Source organism: Populus alba, chromosome 1 (genome assembly GCF_005239225.2).
Source record: "Populus alba chromosome 1, ASM523922v2, whole genome shotgun sequence".
NCBI lineage: Eukaryota > Viridiplantae > Streptophyta > Magnoliopsida > Malpighiales > Salicaceae > Populus > Populus alba.
This window is the reverse complement of record NC_133284.1, coordinates 13,777,129-13,798,190: the sequence shown is the minus strand read 5'-3', so window position 1 is coordinate 13,798,190 and position 21,062 is coordinate 13,777,129. Positions and strand designations below refer to the sequence as shown.

The following is a 21,062-nucleotide window of genomic DNA, read 5'->3' as shown; positions in this document are numbered from 1 at the left end:
AGTTGTTCAATTATGAAAATGGATTAAATGGAAATATGAACATATATGTGGCGGTAAATGAACAAAAGAAATTAATGCAATTGAACTGCCCCCCAAACCTCACCCCCATCACCACCAATGAGAAAATAAAACTCAACACAGCGAAAATTATAAGCTAAGATGGCCCTGTAAAACAAAACTCCAAACACCTGACCATGAATTACATAAATGGTGTGTTGATTCAAGTTTTCAAATTACAGTGATGAGAATTTGCAAGGCCAAAAAACACTAGTGACTAGAAGAGGAAATAACAAAAGGTAAAACATGTGGAGCTGTAAACCCTGTCGAGTTTGATTGACCTGTATGGTAAGATAATTAACATGTCCTCATTTAAAGGTGTGCATTAACATGGTTGTTAGACTACAAAGAATGACTATCCAATTTTATAGGATGTCCTCAAAAGATCAACAAGAATAGAGCGGTACATGTTGAAGGATACGACAGAACAAAAAAGGAAAAAAGAAAATGAGTTCAATTTTCTATTCTTCCTCGGGAAAATTGCATGAGGTAGGAAAGGCAGAATTATCATCTTTGAAAAGAGTTTAAACCAAGATACAGAAATATTCCACTGAATCCATCAAATTTCAATAGTTGACAGGAAAGAGATTTACAAACTGGAATTCAATAAGAAAACAAGTAATATTCCATACCGGGGAATCAACTTTAAAGAAAAATATTTCACTCCAGTTGACCAATTGCTGCTCATCAGACAAGAAGTTTGAAATGCTTCCACTTGTACGTGCACTTTGTTGATGAAGCAATGATTCACTACCAAGGTTTTGGTTTGGTGTAAGACGGAGTGCTACAACGTATAGATTAGAAGTCAACCCCCTAACTCTTGGCAACTACATCAGAACATTAAAACAATTGGATGGTTAAAATACATGAAAACACTTAGAATATTAATCACAGTATAACAAAAGGATCGTAGTCACCTCTACACAGGGAGGTGTTAAATGAACGGAATAAACAGATTCATTCACAAAACATTTAAATACAGACTCCAGGTAATCAAAGCCAATATTAACCAGCATTTCAATCAATTCCTTACAGAAATGTTTTGACATGATTTGTTTAGAATAATGATTGTCACCAGCTAAATAGATTCTGTACCTATGAATGCAGATTTCCTAGAACTACCATAACCCAATTCGAGGATGCTAGAGCTCTATGAAATCAATTTGAACCGTATATGCCCTCTCATCTTATCCTTTGAGTACATATGGCAATTTACTTGTTTCCTAGAGAGCATAAAAGGAAAACTATGTGATGATCAAATCCAGCATGCACAAATCACACAATGTGCAAAGTCCGTAAACTACAAGTTGGATCTTTAGAAGCAGTCCTATTAAATGCTACCCTATTATAAACCAAGCTAGCAATCTTATCAAGGAGAATGGATAATCAAAATAGAAAATCACATGAAAATCAAGAACGTTAATTTACTCCATAGCATTACCATTAGTTAAAACAGTTTCACATGAAATGAAGTCAAGTAGTCTCTGAAAATCAGACCATGTCACTGGGAACAAGTAAGATTTTTCCTCTATGATATGAAAGAAAATAATTGTACCTCTGCATCCACTATAGCAACTGTCACCATTGTTCTATCTTTTGTGCTAAGTTTTCCTTTCAAGTGAGATTCCATCATATTTTTTGAAACAGGAACTTTCACAGGCGTCATGTCCCCAGATGGCATTCTTAACACATTCGAGAAGCCCACATTTTCAGCTGCTCGAATAAAAATGTCTTGACCAAGTTTATTTTGTGGAATTATATAATAGTTTCTCCGTTGATGGACATCAATGACAGATCTCAGACCATGTTTTGGAGAAACTGCTTCCTATTTAACAAGAGAATTCATTAGGTGATGTGTTAATTTATACAGTAAAAGCTAGCAGACACAAGAGAGAGAAGAGGAAGAAGTTACTCTTTTTTTATGATATTCATGGGCATGGCTAAGATTGCTCCAGCTCGCATAAGCTTGGATAATCATATTAGCATTAGATACTGAAACGTTTATGTTTAGATCCCTGGATGATGTCAAGCGTAGCTGCGATGCTGCCCCTGGGGCATTAAGATCATATTGGTACCTGAAGTAACTACAAATCAGCCATCAATTGGAAATAAAATTACTGCATTAAGATCAAAAGCCAAACAAAGAATCAAAGGAACTAGCAAAAACAAAACAAATATATAACATACACTCAGTGCAAAATTATATTAGGTTTTTCGTCTCCAAAAACAATAGGTTGGGATGACCAAACTAATCTGTTACATTGATATGCTCTCATAACATGTAAAGAAGTACATTAGCCAGTTCAGATTACTGAGGAAAATGTTTCAGGCACCACTCTTCTACAGAAGTAACTGTCTTAATAGGACCTTTAAGATCACAAAAAAAAGTTAAAAAAATATCAGGACAACTAACTTCCAAACTTCTAAAGCATGATGAAAATAAAAATTCAGTGCTTCCACCATCACCAAAAGTAGGTTTTCATTTCAGAAGCAAGCTAAGGTAAGTGGGCCTCCCCAAGGACTTTCATATATTTTCTGGAAATTTCTACCTACAATGGATGTTTAAGGCATGTCAATGGATCATTTTACTAAAATACCACAGTAAAATTGTTTATCGTGAATGCTATCCAAACAACAGTTATTAAGAACTATACTGAAAAGTGCCATATTAGAGTCTATTTTAATGTCCCGCCATAGTTCAAATATTAAACCATGCATGCATGGAGGTTGCTATTTCCCAGACATTATATGATAACTGCTCCCTAAATAGTACTAAACAGCTTAGCATCTTCCACAACATGACCAATGCTGTTCAGAAAGAAATAAGAGCATTTAGCTTATCCCAAGAAAAAGAACTGAATGCCATCTGATAGCATTGCACATTTGTGAAGCAAAAACATGGTTTGCAGTGAATCACAGGAACATAAAGTCCCTTCGGACTAGCAATGCTTGGTATCAAGTTACGATATCTGTCCACACAAGACAAAAAAAATCAAATTTTAATTCAATTCCGATATTAGAATTACCTAAGATGTCCATCTACTGACTCAACAAGGGGCTCCCACGATTCATACTTATCATTATATGATCTGGCAACCAGAGAGAAACTGGCAGAAGAATTCAAGTAGCCAGCTCTTCCATGCAAGCTGAAACCTATTCCAGTTAAATGTGCATTGAACAATGGAACCATCTGTGAATTCCACAATAGAATCAGTAAGACCAATTTGCTGAAGCTTCACAATATATATTCCAGAGGAATCAAATCAACAGGTTTAGAAAAGAAAAGACTGGAATAGATTCAACACTTGACAAGATGGCCACTTTTATAGATGATTGCATTAGCGACCACACTTGCTGAGTAATGGGCCTCAAGACATGAGGTTTATAAATAACATTTTCTATTGGTATTGAAACCCTCATGGGATGAACAGAGAAAAACAGAACAATAAACGCACTAGCATTTTGGAGAATCTGTTATTTGCATATACACTATCAAAAGAAATTAGTTCCTCAATTCTAATCATCAGGAGTGCAAAGGAAAAGGACAATACTCAAAAGCTGTCATGCTAATTAAAAGAGAATTGATATTCAATCACCTGCATCCCCCATTCTTTCCAAGAACCATCTGGAGTTCTAAAGGAAGAAGTTAGACATGAATCTTCTTTTATGCAAAATTTTCAAATATTTCTATTTTTATGTACTCGATTTTTGGAGATTTTTGGTCACTAGAGGAACAGAGTACAATAGATCATTTTCCATAAACTTTCTTAAAATAAGATTTAGGGTTCCAATAGTGGTACTTCCACAGTTGACAACATTTAAGAAAGCCAACCAAGCAAATGCAAGCAAACAAGCAAATCTTCCAGGCCAATAAAAGGCATAATGGCTATGGTAAGCAAATCTAAAAAGATCCTTTTATTTTTGGTTTGGATACTTGTTTCATTATTTTTAAAGAGAGCCACTTTATGAGTTCAAAAGCTTGACAAATGAATGGAAGAATGCCAAAATGAACTAATAGGAAAATATCCTAAATGAGACTTGTTTCTACCGGAAACAAATTCAGAGTCATGATTCACATCATTAAGTTCAGTGCACTACTTTTAACTGACAAATATTTCAAATAGGCTTTGATTTATTGATAATTCAAAGGAAGCTATATAGAGGATATTTCTCACCAAACCACCATAGTCGTCAAAAATGGCTGCAGAAAACGTTCTAACTTCAGCATCTATGACAGTATCATCTGAACCACTTGGTAAATTGGGATCTACCAACTTCAGAGCAAACCTTCTTGGTGGTTTTTTTAAACCACTGCGGACAAGAAAGGTACCCAATTCGTTACCAACCGACCATATGCTAAATGATTCTTTTGTATACCTGGCATCAGAAGTATCCCATAGGCTTTCCTCCAAGAACCGATCCTGAGTAACCATATCGCTCCGCATGCATCTTAATTTACTGAAATCAAATTGCTTTGGTGGGCCTTTACATGCAATAGAACCTAAGGAAACAAAGCCTGGGGGAGCTTGAGGCATCCAGAAAGAAATACTGTCCATTCCCCTCTGTTTCTTAATCTGTCCAACAGGCAGGAAACTCAGAGGAGCTTTGAAAAGCACTCCATCCTCAGTATCATGAAGGACAACGCAGGTATTTGGAGGCTCATACCTAATTTCCAAATGAGCAAGGAGGTTTAACATTTTTACCTTTAACAAAAGGTTAGTGTTTGTTTTTGTGGTTGGTCCTGCTTTTCAAATTGTTTTTTATCTGAAAAAAATTAAATTTGTGCTTTTCTAGGTGTTTTTCGATTGTTTCCATGTGCTTGTGTAAAAAAAAAAATCATTTTGATACATTTTCAATTGAAAAATACTTTTGAAAAACAGTCTACATCACATTACCAAGCACACATCTGTAAGAGAGCCACAGTTAGAGCACATACCCTTTAACAGCAATATCACCAAAATATACCATGCCATGGGGGACTACCGGACGCCATATAGATAGTTTATTCCTTGAGCTCGAACTCTGGTTCCACCATATCAACTGAAAACTGGCAACAACTTCAAAACACCGGCCAGAGTTTACAGTTGTTGAATTTTCAGGTTGTATGTCAACGTTACTGGAAGGAGAAGCTTGTACATCTGAGCCACTGGATGCTGAAGAAGATTCTAGAAACCCAAATTTTACATCACGCAATTCATATGCTCTACCTATTAAACTGAGAGTCACAGGATCTGCTGGCAAGAAAGTACCAACAGAATTGTCCACACGCCAAAAGGCTAAAGTTGACTGGTATCTGAAATTTAAGCACAAAATTAGAACTCAACCCATTAAGAAATTAATCACAGAATAAATTTGATTGAGAAATAACAACCACCAATCATGAACATGAGGTTATTATACCAAACATGGGGTAAGACAATTAAACCAACTAACAAAGTATTGCATGTGTAATTGTGTGTCCTTCCAACTGTCCTACCAGGAAGTGAAATGTTAGTATATATGGCCATTATAACATAATATGATCCAAGGAGTTAGACATCAAAGACTTAAGTTTCCTGCCCGTTAATGTATTTGTGTGTATGTGTGCAGTCATCTATCTATGGGCATGTTGGTTTCTACATGCATTGATCTGAATGTAAATTATGTCACAAGTTAATTACAAAAAATCACACTTACGAATTGACAGAATTGATGGCGATACAATCCCTGAGGGAACAAGAAGAAACTAGAGAAGCCGAGATGCAGAAAGCAGCAGATAGAGGGGGTTGTGTTCTTCCAGGCGATACTACACAACCCAATGCAACATAACCTTTGGGTGCTTCAGGAAACCAAATAGAACAGTAGTTGCCTTCCTTGGTAAGGAAACCATCTGGTAAGAAGCTAGAATTGGCCAGATCTTGACCAGAAATTTCTTCAGAAGCTAAAGGTGGCCAGATTAGTTTGAAAGATATGGGTCTTTTGACTCTTGCAAAGTTAGTATTCACAGCGACAACTCCTTTTGTAGGCGGCTTGTCCCTGTCATGTGGAAACCAGTCGTACAATATTCAAGGCAAAGAACTAAAAGAGTGATCTCAGAAAATGAAAATGTTTAAAAGAGGTTCCACTGACAATGGTGTCAAATAGTCACCAAGAATTGCATAACCAGGTGGTGCGCAAGGTCTCCAGAAGGCATATATCTGATCAGTATATGGATCTACACAGTACAATAATAATCAGGTGATAATTCAATGGCTCAAAAAATTTCATATCTTTCCAGACATAGACTAGTTTAGCATGTACTTGTAATTGTTCCAACTTTGTCGAACTGAGAACAGGATATTGTTTTCTTTGACGTCATCCTCAGAAATGATAGAATGTCCTCTTCAACAGCTAAAAACAGTCTCAAGATGCTGAATGTAAAGTTCATGAATATATCTGAAACAGATAGATGTATATTGGTCTTCCCAGAAGCATTTGAATATTTAACTGAGGTGTCAAAAGGTTCCAGGATTGTAATTCCATTACTCTCCATCATCAAACCAAGTACATTTGCTGTCATTTCAATCGTATTGCCCTTCAAAACAAGCCTGATAGAAGCCAAAGTACCACGAATGTTATCATTCTATCAGTTCATATGTATTTTCACCAACATCTACAAAGTTACCTTCCATACTTCAATACAAAAGGAAACTGTAGCTATAGAAAAGGGTCGATAGTGGTTCCATTTTCTTCATTCCATGAATAAATGAAACAACTCATAACATAGAGCAAGAGAATGATTCAAAAACAATCACACAACAATAGCATGAGAAATACATAAAGACCAACAAATTCTTGAAAATGACGAATAAATATATATATATATATATATATAAAGTTAATGAAATACAGTACATGGCAAAGCAGCAGAGACTTGCTACCATCACATACAATAATAAGAATCATAATAAAAATACTGAATATTGCTTGAACATACTTTCTTCGCTTGTAAGCCCACACTGGGGGCCTGCCTATCCTTTAAGGCCTGAACATACTGAATAAGCATCATAACCAAAATATACAGAGTTTCTGCTACATTAATTTTATGAAGACCTTGAAAGATTTTGTAGCAATCAACAAATGAAAAGGTAATAGTCAGCTCATGTTCAACACACCTGGCAAATGCATCTAATTGTGCATGCAAAAGTTTGTTGGAGAGATTTGATGGCACCCCTACATCTTTTGATGTATTATAAAAGGTAAGCTCCGGGCTAATGGCCTGCAAAGAAGCATTAGATACAAAATATCACTATAATGTGCACAACAGTGCTATATGACACATCTGCCTCCAGCTGGCATTGAGGTACCATGCTGGTTACAACAGCATTAAGAGATTAAATAAACTCAAAAAAAAAAAAAAAAAAAACTGATCTAAGCAGAGTGACAAAGGTTCTTTGAGGGGTTTTAAAGACTAGTGCAAATTTTTCTATAAGGTTTGTTTGCATGAGCTCTGAAATAAATTAAAGTTGAGAACAATAAAGCTTTGGAGTTTGCAATGGAAGCAGCCACCTCAGCTGCCTTTTAACCCAGTCAGGGTGTGCGCGCGCATGTGATTATCTTCTGTCGGGCTGTCCCCCAGAATCAGTGACCATCTTCATAATTTATTGAACTTTGGTTAATAAGAAGTTTACTTAAAGAAGGTAAGTGGAGCTTTGATCAAGTACTTAGAGGATATATGAAACACCCAATAACAAAGCAAAAAATGAAATCAAACCTATCTTCAAATCCAAGACTCAAACTAGAAGGAGAATATCTAGGATCATATACTTAAAGCTATGAGAAGGTGGAGGTGGCACTAATTGAAAATTTTAAGGGATAGTCAAGTAAGATGGTCTGGCCATATCTGACATCAGCCTGTAAGTGAACTGATGAGAAAGAGTGATCAAATTGATGGATCAAGACAGAGGAGGTGGAGAGTAAACCAAAACAACATGCACTCAAGTGATAAACAATGATGTAATGTTATAACAAACTTTGAAAGATATTAACCCATAACAGAGCTAAATAGAAGCAGCTAATCCATTGAGCCCCTAGTTCGGAATTCAAGCTTAGATGAGTTGAGTTGAGTTTTAATGCCATTTGCTTGGCATCCATTTGTTAGCCTCCTTAAAATAGTTTGTAGTTTGTTGTTTTCATATTCAATCTTTAATCTCGGTACAAAAAAAATTACGAGACATTTAAAAAAAATTGAAAAGAGAGAATAAAACCAAATTTAACCTGTAACTCAATAATAAACTCAGTGGATCTGTCAACCAGAGTGTCTTCAGATGGTTGATCATTAATAATTCTTGAAGATTCAGTGAGAGGAGCATCATCCTGTCCCTCCAATTGGACCTGATCATTCCTTGAGACAGAATAGCCACTATCACTTCCCAAAAAAATACAAGAATCCAAATATTTCCCATTCTGCATCAAAAAATATACAAAAAAAGTCAGAACCTGGGAAGGATACACTTGTTCAGAAACTCACTTTACACATGAACATAAACATGAGAGAAGGTGGAACCTTGATCACAACATTTTTAAACTGCAACTTTTTCCCACTTCCAACACATATAATAGCCTCCTTGCTGGGTGCAGAGAGATTAACTCCCTGTCTATCTTTTAAATGCAATATTCCACCTTTACCATCATAAGTGAAATGATCAAATCTTTCATCATCAACAATTAAAGGTCTCAATGGAGAAAGAGAGATTTCAGCAGAGGATTGCTGATAAATTGGCTGATCCAGAACAACTGCATCAACCTCGTGCATGGGGGTTCTACTTTCCTCATTTGACAGCATATCACCTACTGCTGGAACAAAAAACTCAGCAACAGCCAGAAGAAAATCAAGTGCAACGAGCAGTTGTGGCCGTTGGACACAGAGAGAAATAAATGTTGAGTATTGACCAAATTTTGCATCAAATATGAGCATTGTAGGGACTGGTTTGATCTCATCTTGTTTCATCACATTTAAATCAGATATATGCTGGTTTTCATCATCAGATGACAAGTGAAGGAGACTATAACCAATCTTCTCAGGCATTCCTACCGCCAGCCTAAACTCTTCTTCGGTTCCCTCACGATCATCAATCACAGTGAAGCCTTTAAGTGTTGCTGAGAGAAAACCTTCCCCGGCGTTATTTGACTTGTAGAGGAGCCAAGCACCACTAACCTGCATGGAACCAGGCTAGAAAATTAACTATAGAACACTACATAACACTGCAAGAAATCAAAATAAGCAGGATGATGAATGTTGGACCATGAAACTGTCACCTGAGACTGTCAAAACAAAGATGAAAATTAAGGCGGCAGTAGTTTTACTTCATCTTAGCTGCAATTAATAATGATGTTGCTAGATTGATATTAGTGGGCAAGCGAGAGGGAGGGAGGGAGGGAGGGAGAGATCATGGTAATTTTTAAGGCAAATAATAATTGCTAAATAAGATGATAGGGTACATGGGCATGAGGATTTAAACTGGTGTCCCAAGATATCAAGGCATCCCATAAAAGTTGCAGCCATCATGGGCATAATCGTCAACAAATACCATATTCTCTTTAGTATACGAATTTTAGACAACTTCACTGGAAATGAAAAACACATTCTGTAATTAAATTAAGTGTAATGCTAATTTTGATGCAAACAAACTTTAGCAAGTGGCCATAATATATGCATAAGCTAACAGACTTGAGAAAAAAAGACTAAGCAATTCAAAGACCATCCAAGGCTGCAACAAACATGACCACAGCTGCTGCCCACTATTGTAACTTAAAGGCTCTTGCAGATATAATTTTTAAATTGCAACCATAACTCATGATACAAAAGTCATTTGATTACATGATGGGTACAAAAAGGAGATTGGAAAAAGAGTTGTATGCACCATGATGATTTTAAGCAGACTATCCATGAGCTACTAGTCAAGATCAAAAGGGAGATAACTTTATGAAGAAATTTGTGAGAGAGCATATGTAATTAAATGAAACATTACCTTTATGGTGGCCAGCGATGCATCTCTGGCAACCCCAGCATATAAGCACAATTCAACTAGATTGATCGCAACAGAAACTTTCAAAGAAATCCAGGCTTCCCTATTCCTTGTCTCAGCTTCAATACCACTTGGATCCTGAAGAGCAATAGGTTTTACAACATCAGCAGAAGATGCTACAGAGTCATGGTTCAGTGGGGGCACAGTGTGTGGAGTCTCGGAAATATTTGACGTTGCACATTCAGTGATAATCTGGTAATCCCTGCTTGTCAGAGCCGCTTTTAACTCCTCCATCTTAAAAACAATATTAGATACAAGTATGCACTTCAGTGTCCGCGCATAAATTAAACAATGGAAACAAAAAGGATATCACAGAGAAAGTAACAGATTAATAGTAATTAAGAAAATAATAGTGGAGATACCAACCCCACAGAACACAATTCAATACCTTGATTGCAGCTTCTGTAATTGGTATTTGATGCAACAGGTCTCGAAGTGACCTACGAATGAGAATAGAAACCCCATTTACATCTTGGATTATGCTTTCACCTAATTCTGTTCCACTGCCAACATTTAAATTGATGTCCTCCACCTAGAAGTCATAAGAACAAAATGAATAAACTGGTCCACAAGATAGAATACCATATGGTTCTGGTACTTGACAGAAATCAATAACTCAAATCACAAGAAAACTGATAGAAAACTTATGGGCATGGGAAAATTTGATACTCACAACAAAGCTTTTGATTAATTTATACTACAATAGGTCAAAAGGAAAGAGCTAAGCATAAACTTTTTCACTTGGATCACTAGTTAAAGAAGCCTACTCATCAAATCTTGTCCTGCTATAATGCTCACCTTAATTGTTAATATTTCTAAATGAACAGCATGCAACTCCCCTTTGCTGCCACCAAGCCATTGAAAAGTGTTCTGAATGGTTATGTGAACCACATCAAGTTTCAAGAAACTGCCCCAAGAAATTTCAAAAGATTAATAGGATATGTCAGCAATCAAAGTAAAATATAATTATTCACTAAGCCTAACTGCAAACTTACTCAGGACTATCTGTTCTTCGAGGCATCAATATTATAGGTTTCCTGAGTGAAAGATCCAACTTCAGAGCTGGTGATCCTTCAATCTCACTGATTGTGAACCACTTCTCAGAATTTGTTACTTGATCTTTTAATTTGACAAAAGTTTTTGAATTGTTGGGAATGAGACCCATAAAGTAACTCGCAACCTAGATATGGTTTTGGAGATGCGTGAGAAACAGAATAAGACAGAATAATGGTTGAGATATTACTTGGAATCAATTTACCTCCTGAATAAAGCGATTCAAATAAACAATGCGCACTTCTGAAAGCTGCCCAAAAAGGCTATATTCATAACCTTCATAGTCTTCATCATCAGCACTGAATGATGTAAAAACTAACTGCACAATTACATGTGAGGGATTTTAAAAAGTGCAACATAAACAAAATGCAGCAGAGAGGATACCAGATTGTAGAAAACATAAAAAAATGCAGTGCAAAATGGCATTAGATTGAAAGATTAATATAGAAGTAGTAAAGAAGCCCACCAAAATTCGTTTTATACAGCCCTTTCTCAGAATATTTTAAGGTTTTTTTACATTGCATGCAATTTATAACCTCAAAATTAAAAAAATAAGAAAAGGTCTTTTGCAAAGAGGAGAAGAAAAACAGAAAAGAGTGCTAAGTACCTCAACAAATGAACTGCCCCCGTAATTTCTCATATCACAGATCCAGAAATATGCATGACCACCGGGAAGACTATCATCACTAATTCTTAGATTTCCCAGGGCTGCCTTTATACTGAAAGAGCTTGGGAAAACCTTATCACAAAAGAAACGTAAAAGAAATTAGAGAACAGACTTTAAATCTTAGAAAAAGAAAAATGAATAACATAGAGAAGGGGAGAACAACCTTGATATCAGTAAGCAGATTATCTTGTGACAAAGTAGCAAACTTAGTTTCATTTTCATGCATTAACAAAATCTGAGCACGGTCCATTTTTAATATCAAATTGAAAATGATCCTTGATTTTCCCTTCCCTAGCAAACCCTTAACAGCAGGCTCCTCAATTGTTGTTAAATCTTGATCATCGACAATGTCATCTCCAGAACTGTCATGTTTTACCATTGCTGATGGTGAATTGTCACTAAAAGTTTCACATTTTTCATCCTCAACATTAATGGCATTGACAAATTCCATGATTGCAAGAATTGTGGGTCTACGGCAGAAAAATGACAATGTAGCCAGGCTCACTGTGACCTGAAACAATAATTTATGGGACAGTCAGTCAATTCACTATAAACTAGAGGTAATGAGAACAGAGAACTGAAAGAAAATTGGCCACCTGGGTGTCGATGTTTTTGTATAAAGAAGAGTTATGATCATAGATGACTATCTGAGCTTTCACAAAACTATCCATGGTATTCATTATTTCGATATCGTCCATCCTAGCTTGAACAACATCACCAGGGAGTAAGCCAGCAACACGACTAAAACTAGGAGGCTTGAATGATGAGTATTCAGATGAAAGCGAATTTTGGGGACTTGGATAATCAGAGTTGACCAAATTTTCTGGTGCCTCATAGAACTTGTCTTCTCCTTCACTTGGAGTTGAATTATTGTTGTCAAAAGTCTGGTTCCCAGTATCATCAAAGGATAAGTGCACATCTGAACTTTGAACAAATGATCTTGCAAGGAAACAAGGCTGAGAAACACCATTACAGCAAACTAAATCTTCAATCTCTAAAGATTTAAGAACAGTACCGATGAACATATCATTCTCTCTCATTGAAAGTTCAACCTGCGTTCAAAAATATAAACCCTCAAAAGAGAGAAGCATAAAACATCCATAAATATAATCATCACAGCATTATGTACCTGGCCACCAATTGCTCGAAATTCAAACAAGCGATTCTCTTCAGCAAGAAGCACATTAACAAAACTCAGGTCACGCTAGAAAAATAGCACATGTATAAGATTTCTCAGCGGTTCCATTGACAAGGAATCCCATGACATAACTAATCCAGGCTTACCTGACGATTGTAATTGAAGCAGATCTTTAGCTCATCAAGAGCACCAGTTATAAATATACGCTCCATCTTCAATATATTTCTTGCTTCACCACTGTCATTAAGTTCAGTTTCTGAGTCCTCTGGATCTGACGAAGTTTCAGAAAGAGTAGTAATAGGTGCAGAACCCTGTGAATAAATCCATTGGTAAGAATCCCTCTCACTGTTCCATGTAAGCATATATCTTATAAGAAAAATCTTAAGTGCGGTAGACAAAAGAAAACTGAGACAGATGAAACTCTAAGGCCAAAAATAGCCACGAAAGGTAAGTGAAACGACCTATTGGAGCTTATAAAGAACAGGAAGGAGAATTTTAAGCTTCTTAAATACACACACAAGACATCTAAATCAATTTAGCAATCATCCTTGCAGTTTCAGAAGAGTTAGATGGTACTAAACTATACTTTCAGTTATGCAACAGATTTTATTTCCGGTAAATATTTTGGGGGAACTCAAAAGGTTCAGGTTTGAAGTTCACCAAGGCATTGATACATTCCCCCAAATAAAGATTGTAAATGTTCTCATCAACATCAAAGTCCTCCCTATGATCTTCAATAATTAGAGTTTAATTATCGCCAACAAACTATTTTTATTCATATTGGTTTAGATGAAACTATACAAAAACCCATTGTGATTAGATTACTTTATACTGTCCAAATCACAAAATTGGAAAACTAAAACATTAATAACAAACTGGATACAAAAAATTAAAGAGACCAAAAATCAATGCTAAATATGAATAGATACTGGGGACATGCAAACAATATAAGCAACTCTAAACTGGAACTTGTCCAGTTTAGACATGTGAAATAAATCAATGTTCTTTGTATCATTTTCTTAAAATAAAAATGATTTGGTTTGACACATGATTTCTTTTTGCTAAAAATATTTTTGCAATCATTAATAATCTGCTAGTTTTTTACATGAATCTAAATATCAGCAGAAATAACTTAAACCATGTGGGTGCTTGTTAAGGGAAGAGCAGCATGGAATAGAAAATCAACTACCTTTACCAAAATTAAAAACCAATCACTTCTTAACAATTTAAGAATCATAATTCTTTAACAAAACAAAAATCAATTAATCTTCTCTCCAACCCCCCCACCCCAAAAAAAAAAAAAAAGAGGGGCAGTAGGATTCAGCAAAAACCCATAAACTGCCCAGCCTTCTGATCATCCCACCGCTAAAGAATATTGAGTATGCAAAGTTTTAAGGTCAAAGTAATTCTTAGATATAAATTTTTTAAGACAGAAAAAGAAAAGGACAAGATCAAATGTGATGGATTGAGCTAAATTAAGGATTTACTGAAGCAGAATATATAGCCCCCTGCAAGCGACTTTGCCAATTTCTCTGTGAATCATCAGAATCACATCGTAATATCAGTGCATTCACATCTTCCACAACCTACAGACAAGTGATGACAAGAATAAAATGTTATCAAGAATTACTTCCGGGCACAAAGAGGTAATGCAGATTAATTGTAAGGTCATTAAATTACGAAGACATAACAACAACCTTGCTCAGGGGGCGTGCAGCATCACAAATAGTCAAGACATGCTCCACACCACCAAGCAACTCTGCTGGAAGATGATATACCTGTTTTCCTCGTAAGCTACAACAGTCAAAATATCTAAAATTAATAAAGAGAGAACACATTCCAAATAAATAACTTTAAAAATAAATAATAACCTTGTAATACTTTTTTCCTCTTAAGAAGAAACAATCACATATATCCCAAACTAAAGTTGTGTGCCACATAATACTTATTTTCTATTCATCATTATTGTTAGTGAGTTAATATAAAATCATTCCTTGGCTTCATCTAACAGCTTATGATTTTGGATTTAGATGTTATCACCCTCATTCTCTTCAAAATAAAATAAATCAACAAAAATAGTGTGGACAGGCAAGTTTCTAACTCAAATGGCTTTCACTTGAGAAATTATGGTAGTTAATTTTTTTCTTGGAGCCTTCACCTAACATCTTAAGCTTTTGGTTTGGGATAGTTCTTTGACGATTATTATCAAATTATATAACATCCTAGCATTGAATTTCACAGTTGCACCACTTTTTTCCTCTCAAGAAACAAGGAAAACAAAGAGCAGCTATATACACTTTCTCAATGTGCAATTTGGGTTTATGCTAGTTTTCAACATCGAGATACCCTAAATTGCTCTAAATTTGAGCCAAAAGATAGCCCATGCATCAGAATTTTGATTCAAGTACTCTGCTGCCTTTGGACTAGAAGTTTGAAGAATCCAGGATAATTTGATCAACTAAAATTGCCAGTACCTCTATTACTAAAAATAAAAATATCTACATCCAAGCACACAATTTGCCTATGTGATTTCACATTGATACAATTTCTTACAACCGTACTATCCTGCACTGTTGCCAAAATGATCAAGCACATATTTCATTCAACTTCATACTCATACCAACGTTCATTTTTCCATATCAGTTTTCTAATAGAATAAATGCTTTTTACTCTTGAGCAGCAACTGAAGAGAAATAAATCTTTCAGCATAAAAAGTTCATATTAATAAAACTATGAAAAAAAAAGAGGCATCACTCCAAAATAACACAAACAACGACGAAGTACCATGATTATGCCAAAACAGAAACACTTTATCTCAGAAAACAAATGGGTAAATATTGGTCTTAAGAAATTATAAGCATAAATGGACATGAATGGTGTTCGAACCTGAGATAGTGCTTGTAAGATTTTGAGTCCAGGTTTTCTAGTACATACAGAAACGGACCAACTAAGCAAATATATCGCCGCTGCCATACAGCTTCCCTATTTCCCATGCCCTGTCACAAAAGAAAAGAAAACTAACTCTCTCTCTCTCTATGTATGTATGCATGCATGAATGCATGCATGCATATATAATAAGAGGCCCCGCATATCCATGAGACAAAACCATGAAGTGGGAGAGAGAAAAACCTTTCGAATAAGAAGAGACAACCACCCCTCAAAGTCTGATTGATTCCAAGGACGAAGCAGATCAGAATTCTCACTACCTTCCTCCTGAAAGATCTTTGCCACTCGCATCAATCGATGATACCGAGCAGGAGAAAAGTGGAACCCTAATGATGGCACCCGTACAGAAAGTCTTGTAGAAGGATATGATGGGTTCTCTAATCGAATCTAGATACCAAAAGTTATTAGTTCCAATTTGAAGTTCCATGGAATCTCTTTCTCATGCATACACATAGGATGTCCAATTTAAGGTGAAATGTGCAGATTTTTTACCTGTTGGAGTGTTAAGATTACCCCACACCTATCAATAACAGGCAAGAAACTAACACCTTCTGAGCGGACAGAACTAGCAGAACCTTGTGATGCTGTTTGGCTCCAGCGGTAGTCACCATCAACCAAAAAAGCACAAACATCACTTAAAACCAAATCAAACTGCAAATACATATTCTGGTCCTCGGATAATCTCCTTTCATAGTCATCCTGCAAACATGGGGCAACTCCATGTAAAGTTTAGCTGGTCATCCAAAAAGTTAAGGTTAAGTTTGTGAGTTCACCTCTGAGCGAATGACCAAATTTCCCAAGTCTAGCAAAAGTTTTGTTGAATGGATGTTGTCGGGGTAAAACTCAGTAGGAATTGTAATCTTTGGAGCAGCAATATCCAGGTCCAACAGAAACCTGTCATCATTTAAATGATAGATGTCATCTTTGTATCAGTTAAATATGATTGAAACATTACACTCTAGGTATCTAGCAGTGTGCAAGTAAAATTAGAGCAGGCCTACGCTATAGTTCAGAGAAGCCTAATTTCACCCTTAGATTTAAAGTTTATTTCATTTAAGGTGTTTAGCATGCCTCTGGAAGTGACTTATTTTCTATATGGCCCCCTCTTGGTTTTTCTTTCAAGCTTACTCTTATATTCTCTCATATCTCCATGTAAAATTCTAGTTCCACCCCTAATTTCAAATTGTATTGACGCACTTGTGACTTAAACCACCCACAACTTGCCAAGATGAGAACCCATCCCTACCATAGCCTCCCTAACAATATTCTACTTGTTGAACAAACCACAGCATCCTTTCTCAATCTGACACCACAATCAATAACGCTGGGGAACAACAACACCATCTCCTTTTAACTTAAAAAAGAACAGAAAAGAAAAGAAAAGACCAAGAAAAAAAAACTTTATCTTTTAGATTAGAAGCAGCCTGCTATTTCAAGGGCACAGGGTTTACAATATGGTGGTGCTAGGGTGGGTGGGTAGCTTCCGAAAGATTTTATTAAGGAGATGAGTTTTTAATGGGGGATTTTAGTTTCAATGATCAGCTGTTGGTGGTGCTGGCCGTTTTGCAGGTATGGAAGTGGCCTTTGATGTGGCAATGGTGGTGGTGGTGGATCTGTGGTGGTGTGACTTTGTGGATGGATATAGAATTTTGATAATTTTTAGACTTGGGTCAGCAAAGGAGACAGATTGGAGGGGGATACATTAAAAAAAAAAAGTAAAAAACCACTTTATCCTAAACAGGATCAGTGTTTTGCTCCTTGAGTCAAGTTTAGAAAAGAAAACTGATGTCAAACGTGCTGTGAGTTTTCCTTCTGAAAAAAGAAAACACAATGATACCAAACACCCTCTTAATAATTGTAGATATAATTGTCGATAGTCAGTACAGATAGAACTCTCCAAAATAATCCATCAGCTTCTCATGGCGATATATATGTTCTATACAGCTTCACCACGTTATTACAATGAGAAGCTACTGAACATCCATCAATTGTGTAACAGGCAACTTGAGAAGCAAAGCGGAGGGACAATTATTTATCTAGCCAGTTATAAAAAACCAACCACGGGTGGAGATATTTGACACATGACACATATAGCATGCAAGATAACATCACATGTTTCACAGCTAAATATAATGCTTTGCTCAAAGTGGTGAGCAAGGCAACTATAAAAACTTAGGAAATGAAGAGTATCGAACCTCGCATGATCCTTCAACGCCCTGTTCACTTGCTGTTGAGCACTGCGCTTAACCCCATCAAATGTCATCTAGTTATCGAAGGAAAGGAAAGAATTATGTGATTTTCTTGTTTATATGTAATTTTACTATCATCGACTTTTGAGCTTTAGACAACTCTGTTGTGAAATGGATGTTGACCTCCCTGGTACTAAAATGGCCAGTACCTCTAATCACAAGAATTATGTGAAGCCATAATAGGGAAAGCAGAATACATGATAGCTACAAACTCCAACTGCAGCTATGACAGATGCAAAAGTGACAAAGGTGGTGGTGCAGTGAATGAACACAATGGTAAAATTCATCTTTAATTATTGATTCTATTTGGAAAGTTTTATTGTGCCAGATAAGACAAGTACACAAAACTAGGAGCACATGGTGCTGAATTTATTTAATCAAGTGCATGGTGATGCAATATCATCCAGGTCACCATATGTCCCACTCTATGAGAACAATCATGCAATAAATCACATTACATCTTGTAAAGCATGCGTGCTTCTTTAATTTATAATCTGAACCTTCTAAGCAATTGAAGTTCTTTCTTGAATTTCTTGCACTGCTTACTCCCAAGAGAATCAGCTAAATTTACCACTTCCAACTATCAGCCAGTTTATGCACCTTCCCAATCAATAACTGACCATGATTATCTCACGTTATAGTATTCTAATAAACTTGGCAAACACTTAAAGCTATCTTTTCAAACAAAAGTCAAAGAACATGCATAAATAGAAGGTACCTGCACAGCAGCTGCTGTTTCTAATGCAATAGTCTGACTGACAGCATTACTACTTTCAAAAAAATTGATAATCCCATCAATGGAATCCTTCAGATACTGGAAAAAAAAAAAATCAGTAAACAAGCACAAGCCTTAAGGATAATCTTAGGGAATTAGAGAATAGCAGCATACAGTCATGTAGCATGGAGCAGCTTTCACAGTCATGCTCCAATCCACCTTGGCATCAAAAGGCTTGTAGTAGAAGACACCAATTAGAGAACCAGAAGCAGTTGCACTCTGCATGGAGGAATACAACAAAAAACAAATATAGTCCTACTCATGCCAAGGAACAAAAGTGAGGATTCTAGCTTCAATCGCATAAAGATAAAATCCAACCTCAGCAAGGAGACCATTTGGCGATGATAATTGATATGACCCCAATTTCAAGTCAAAAACTTTTGTCTCTGGATAAAGCTTTATGGAGCAATCAAGATCCTCACATGATAATTCAGCAATATATTCCTGGGCCCCATCAACAAGCTTTGAAGCATTATGTTTCATGTGCACTTCCAAAGACATATTAAGAGTATCTGCCTTCTCATTAATCATCACAGACTGCTCATTTTCGCCTTCCCTATAACCTATCAATTTGTTTAATTGTTCCCAGTCCTCCTCGCTGAAATGAAATTGTTCACTCTCATCTTTGTCAGATTTATTGTTCCTGAAAATGTATATGCAGATTGCAGACAGATAGCATTAGATGTATGGTGTTGCCACATACAAAAAATGGAAACAAATATCATGAGATCTATTCTCAAAAACAGTTTACCACCCAAATGACCACCATGATGTCTTGGGTTTCTGTTTCCTTGAGTAACGATCTGACTCCATCGACTGCTTCACATATTTGTGAGCCAACATCCTGCACAACATCAAAATAATTCAAGGTGAGAGCTTGCTAGATCAGCACCCAGGAGTATACCACAGATTGTAAAAATATTTTTAGTATGATTATAAGCAACTATAAAGCTGTAAGGTCGTGCATGTATGTATCCATGCAGCTACCATGTATGGACAAGGAATGGAAGAGAGAAGCTGCATAGAAATATTTGCAAATAAGAATGTATACTTGTATTTCTATCTCATTTTTTATACAATCTTCTCTCCTGTCACAAGACATTGAGTATAAAATTCACTTGACACTTACTAAAGCTGCACAAAATAAGTCATGCTCTCATAATAGAAAAGACAATGTAGCCTTGTGAACCTGAAAGCAACCATTGGAATTCAAACATTATGGATACATCTGTACTTGCATGCAACTAGAAACTCCAATCATAAAAGTTAAAATAATCAGAACGGGTTCGAGTTCTGGTTCTGTTAGATGACATAGTACTCATGCTAGAGGTATTAGACCAGATACCTTAGGATGAGAATGATTTGAAAGGGAAGGAAAAGCGCTTGCTTTGATGGAAGTATATGTAATTTAATATGGAAAATGAAAAAACAGAATAAAAACGCAGCAACAACATACAAGGATGATATTAAGCCAGTTCTCAATAAAAACCAAAACTTATTTTGCTTAGAAAGCACAGCTAAAGGGTAACTGTCATATAACACCATAATTCTCATACCTCCACTGCAAAATGAGTTCAATATCAAGTTCACGATCAAGTTCCTCGATTTCTTCATTGTCATCAACAATTTCATGACTGGGATCAGATTTAAGCAGAGAAGCATATAGAGAGATGTATCTCTTGCGTAAGCCTGCATATCTCAGTACTTGCTCCCAGGATAATTTCCCACTGCCAGAAAGATTATATCCTTAGCAAAAGCAATGATAAAAACACATGCAATGTTACACCAATGATATCAATGAATTCCCAATTAAGTTTTGGCTTACACCAAGGTTTTTCCATCACTGTATCTTTTTGTGCAAGCCATGGACAAACTGACCAGTCATGTTCAAGATGGCATCTTGTGGTACATGCTATTTGCCAAAGATCAGAACAAACAAAACCAAGAGTTCAATTTGCATACAACCATGTTGATGCCAGGAATAGGATGAGGTGTTAGTTTGGATGGAGTAGAGGACCAATTTAATACCTAGACTACATCTGTAAGGGAAAGTTAAAGTGAACATTACTCAAGACTAACATAAGGTGAGTGAAATAGAGAAAGCAATAGTAGTAATACACAAATGGGAAGC

At 36.2% G+C, this 21,062-nt stretch overlaps 1 protein-coding gene across 4 annotated transcripts in view; it reads right to left on the bottom strand.

Moving 5' to 3' along the window:
• LOC118039095 (uncharacterized) overlaps positions 1-21,062 on the bottom strand; it is a 39,442-nt gene that overhangs the window by 13,026 nt on the left and 5,354 nt on the right. For 2 of the 4 annotated variants that reach the window (XM_035045692.2, XM_035045690.2), the window contains exons 10-43: positions 20,488-20,658; positions 19,683-19,775; positions 19,250-19,574; positions 19,046-19,150; positions 18,875-18,970; positions 18,103-18,170; positions 16,681-16,801; positions 16,400-16,606; positions 16,091-16,294; positions 15,848-15,957; positions 14,659-14,755; positions 14,449-14,547; positions 13,108-13,272; positions 12,953-13,027; positions 12,420-12,875; positions 11,987-12,334; positions 11,764-11,895; positions 11,362-11,475; positions 11,099-11,283; positions 10,902-11,010; positions 10,492-10,635; positions 10,047-10,337; positions 8,582-9,232; positions 8,293-8,481; positions 7,191-7,294; positions 6,337-6,623; positions 6,166-6,250; positions 5,734-6,072; positions 4,994-5,350; positions 4,233-4,722; positions 3,084-3,247; positions 1,970-2,141; positions 1,613-1,882; positions 690-884 (exon numbers count right to left, since the gene is read on the bottom strand). In XM_035045692.2, the coding sequence (XP_034901583.1) occupies positions 690-884; positions 1,613-1,882; positions 1,970-2,141; positions 3,084-3,247; positions 4,233-4,722; positions 4,994-5,350; positions 5,734-6,072; positions 6,166-6,250; positions 6,337-6,623; positions 7,191-7,294; positions 8,293-8,481; positions 8,582-9,232; positions 10,047-10,337; positions 10,492-10,635; positions 10,902-11,010; positions 11,099-11,283; positions 11,362-11,475; positions 11,764-11,895; positions 11,987-12,334; positions 12,420-12,875; positions 12,953-13,027; positions 13,108-13,272; positions 14,449-14,547; positions 14,659-14,755; positions 15,848-15,957; positions 16,091-16,294; positions 16,400-16,606; positions 16,681-16,801; positions 18,103-18,170; positions 18,875-18,970; positions 19,046-19,150; positions 19,250-19,574; positions 19,683-19,775; positions 20,488-20,658 (7,018 nt within the window). Of the gene's footprint in view, positions 1-689; positions 885-1,612; positions 1,883-1,969; positions 2,142-3,083; positions 3,248-4,232; positions 4,723-4,993; positions 5,351-5,733; positions 6,073-6,165; positions 6,251-6,336; positions 6,624-7,190; positions 7,295-8,292; positions 8,482-8,581; positions 9,233-10,046; positions 10,338-10,491; positions 10,636-10,901; positions 11,011-11,098; positions 11,284-11,361; positions 11,476-11,763; positions 11,896-11,986; positions 12,335-12,419; positions 12,876-12,952; positions 13,028-13,107; positions 13,273-14,448; positions 14,548-14,658; positions 14,756-15,847; positions 15,958-16,090; positions 16,295-16,399; positions 16,607-16,680; positions 16,802-18,102; positions 18,171-18,874; positions 18,971-19,045; positions 19,151-19,249; positions 19,575-19,682; positions 19,776-20,487; positions 20,659-20,756; positions 20,844-21,062 lie in introns of all 4 variants that reach the window. The other 2 variants (XM_073405039.1, XM_035045691.2) reach the window with 2 other exon arrangements.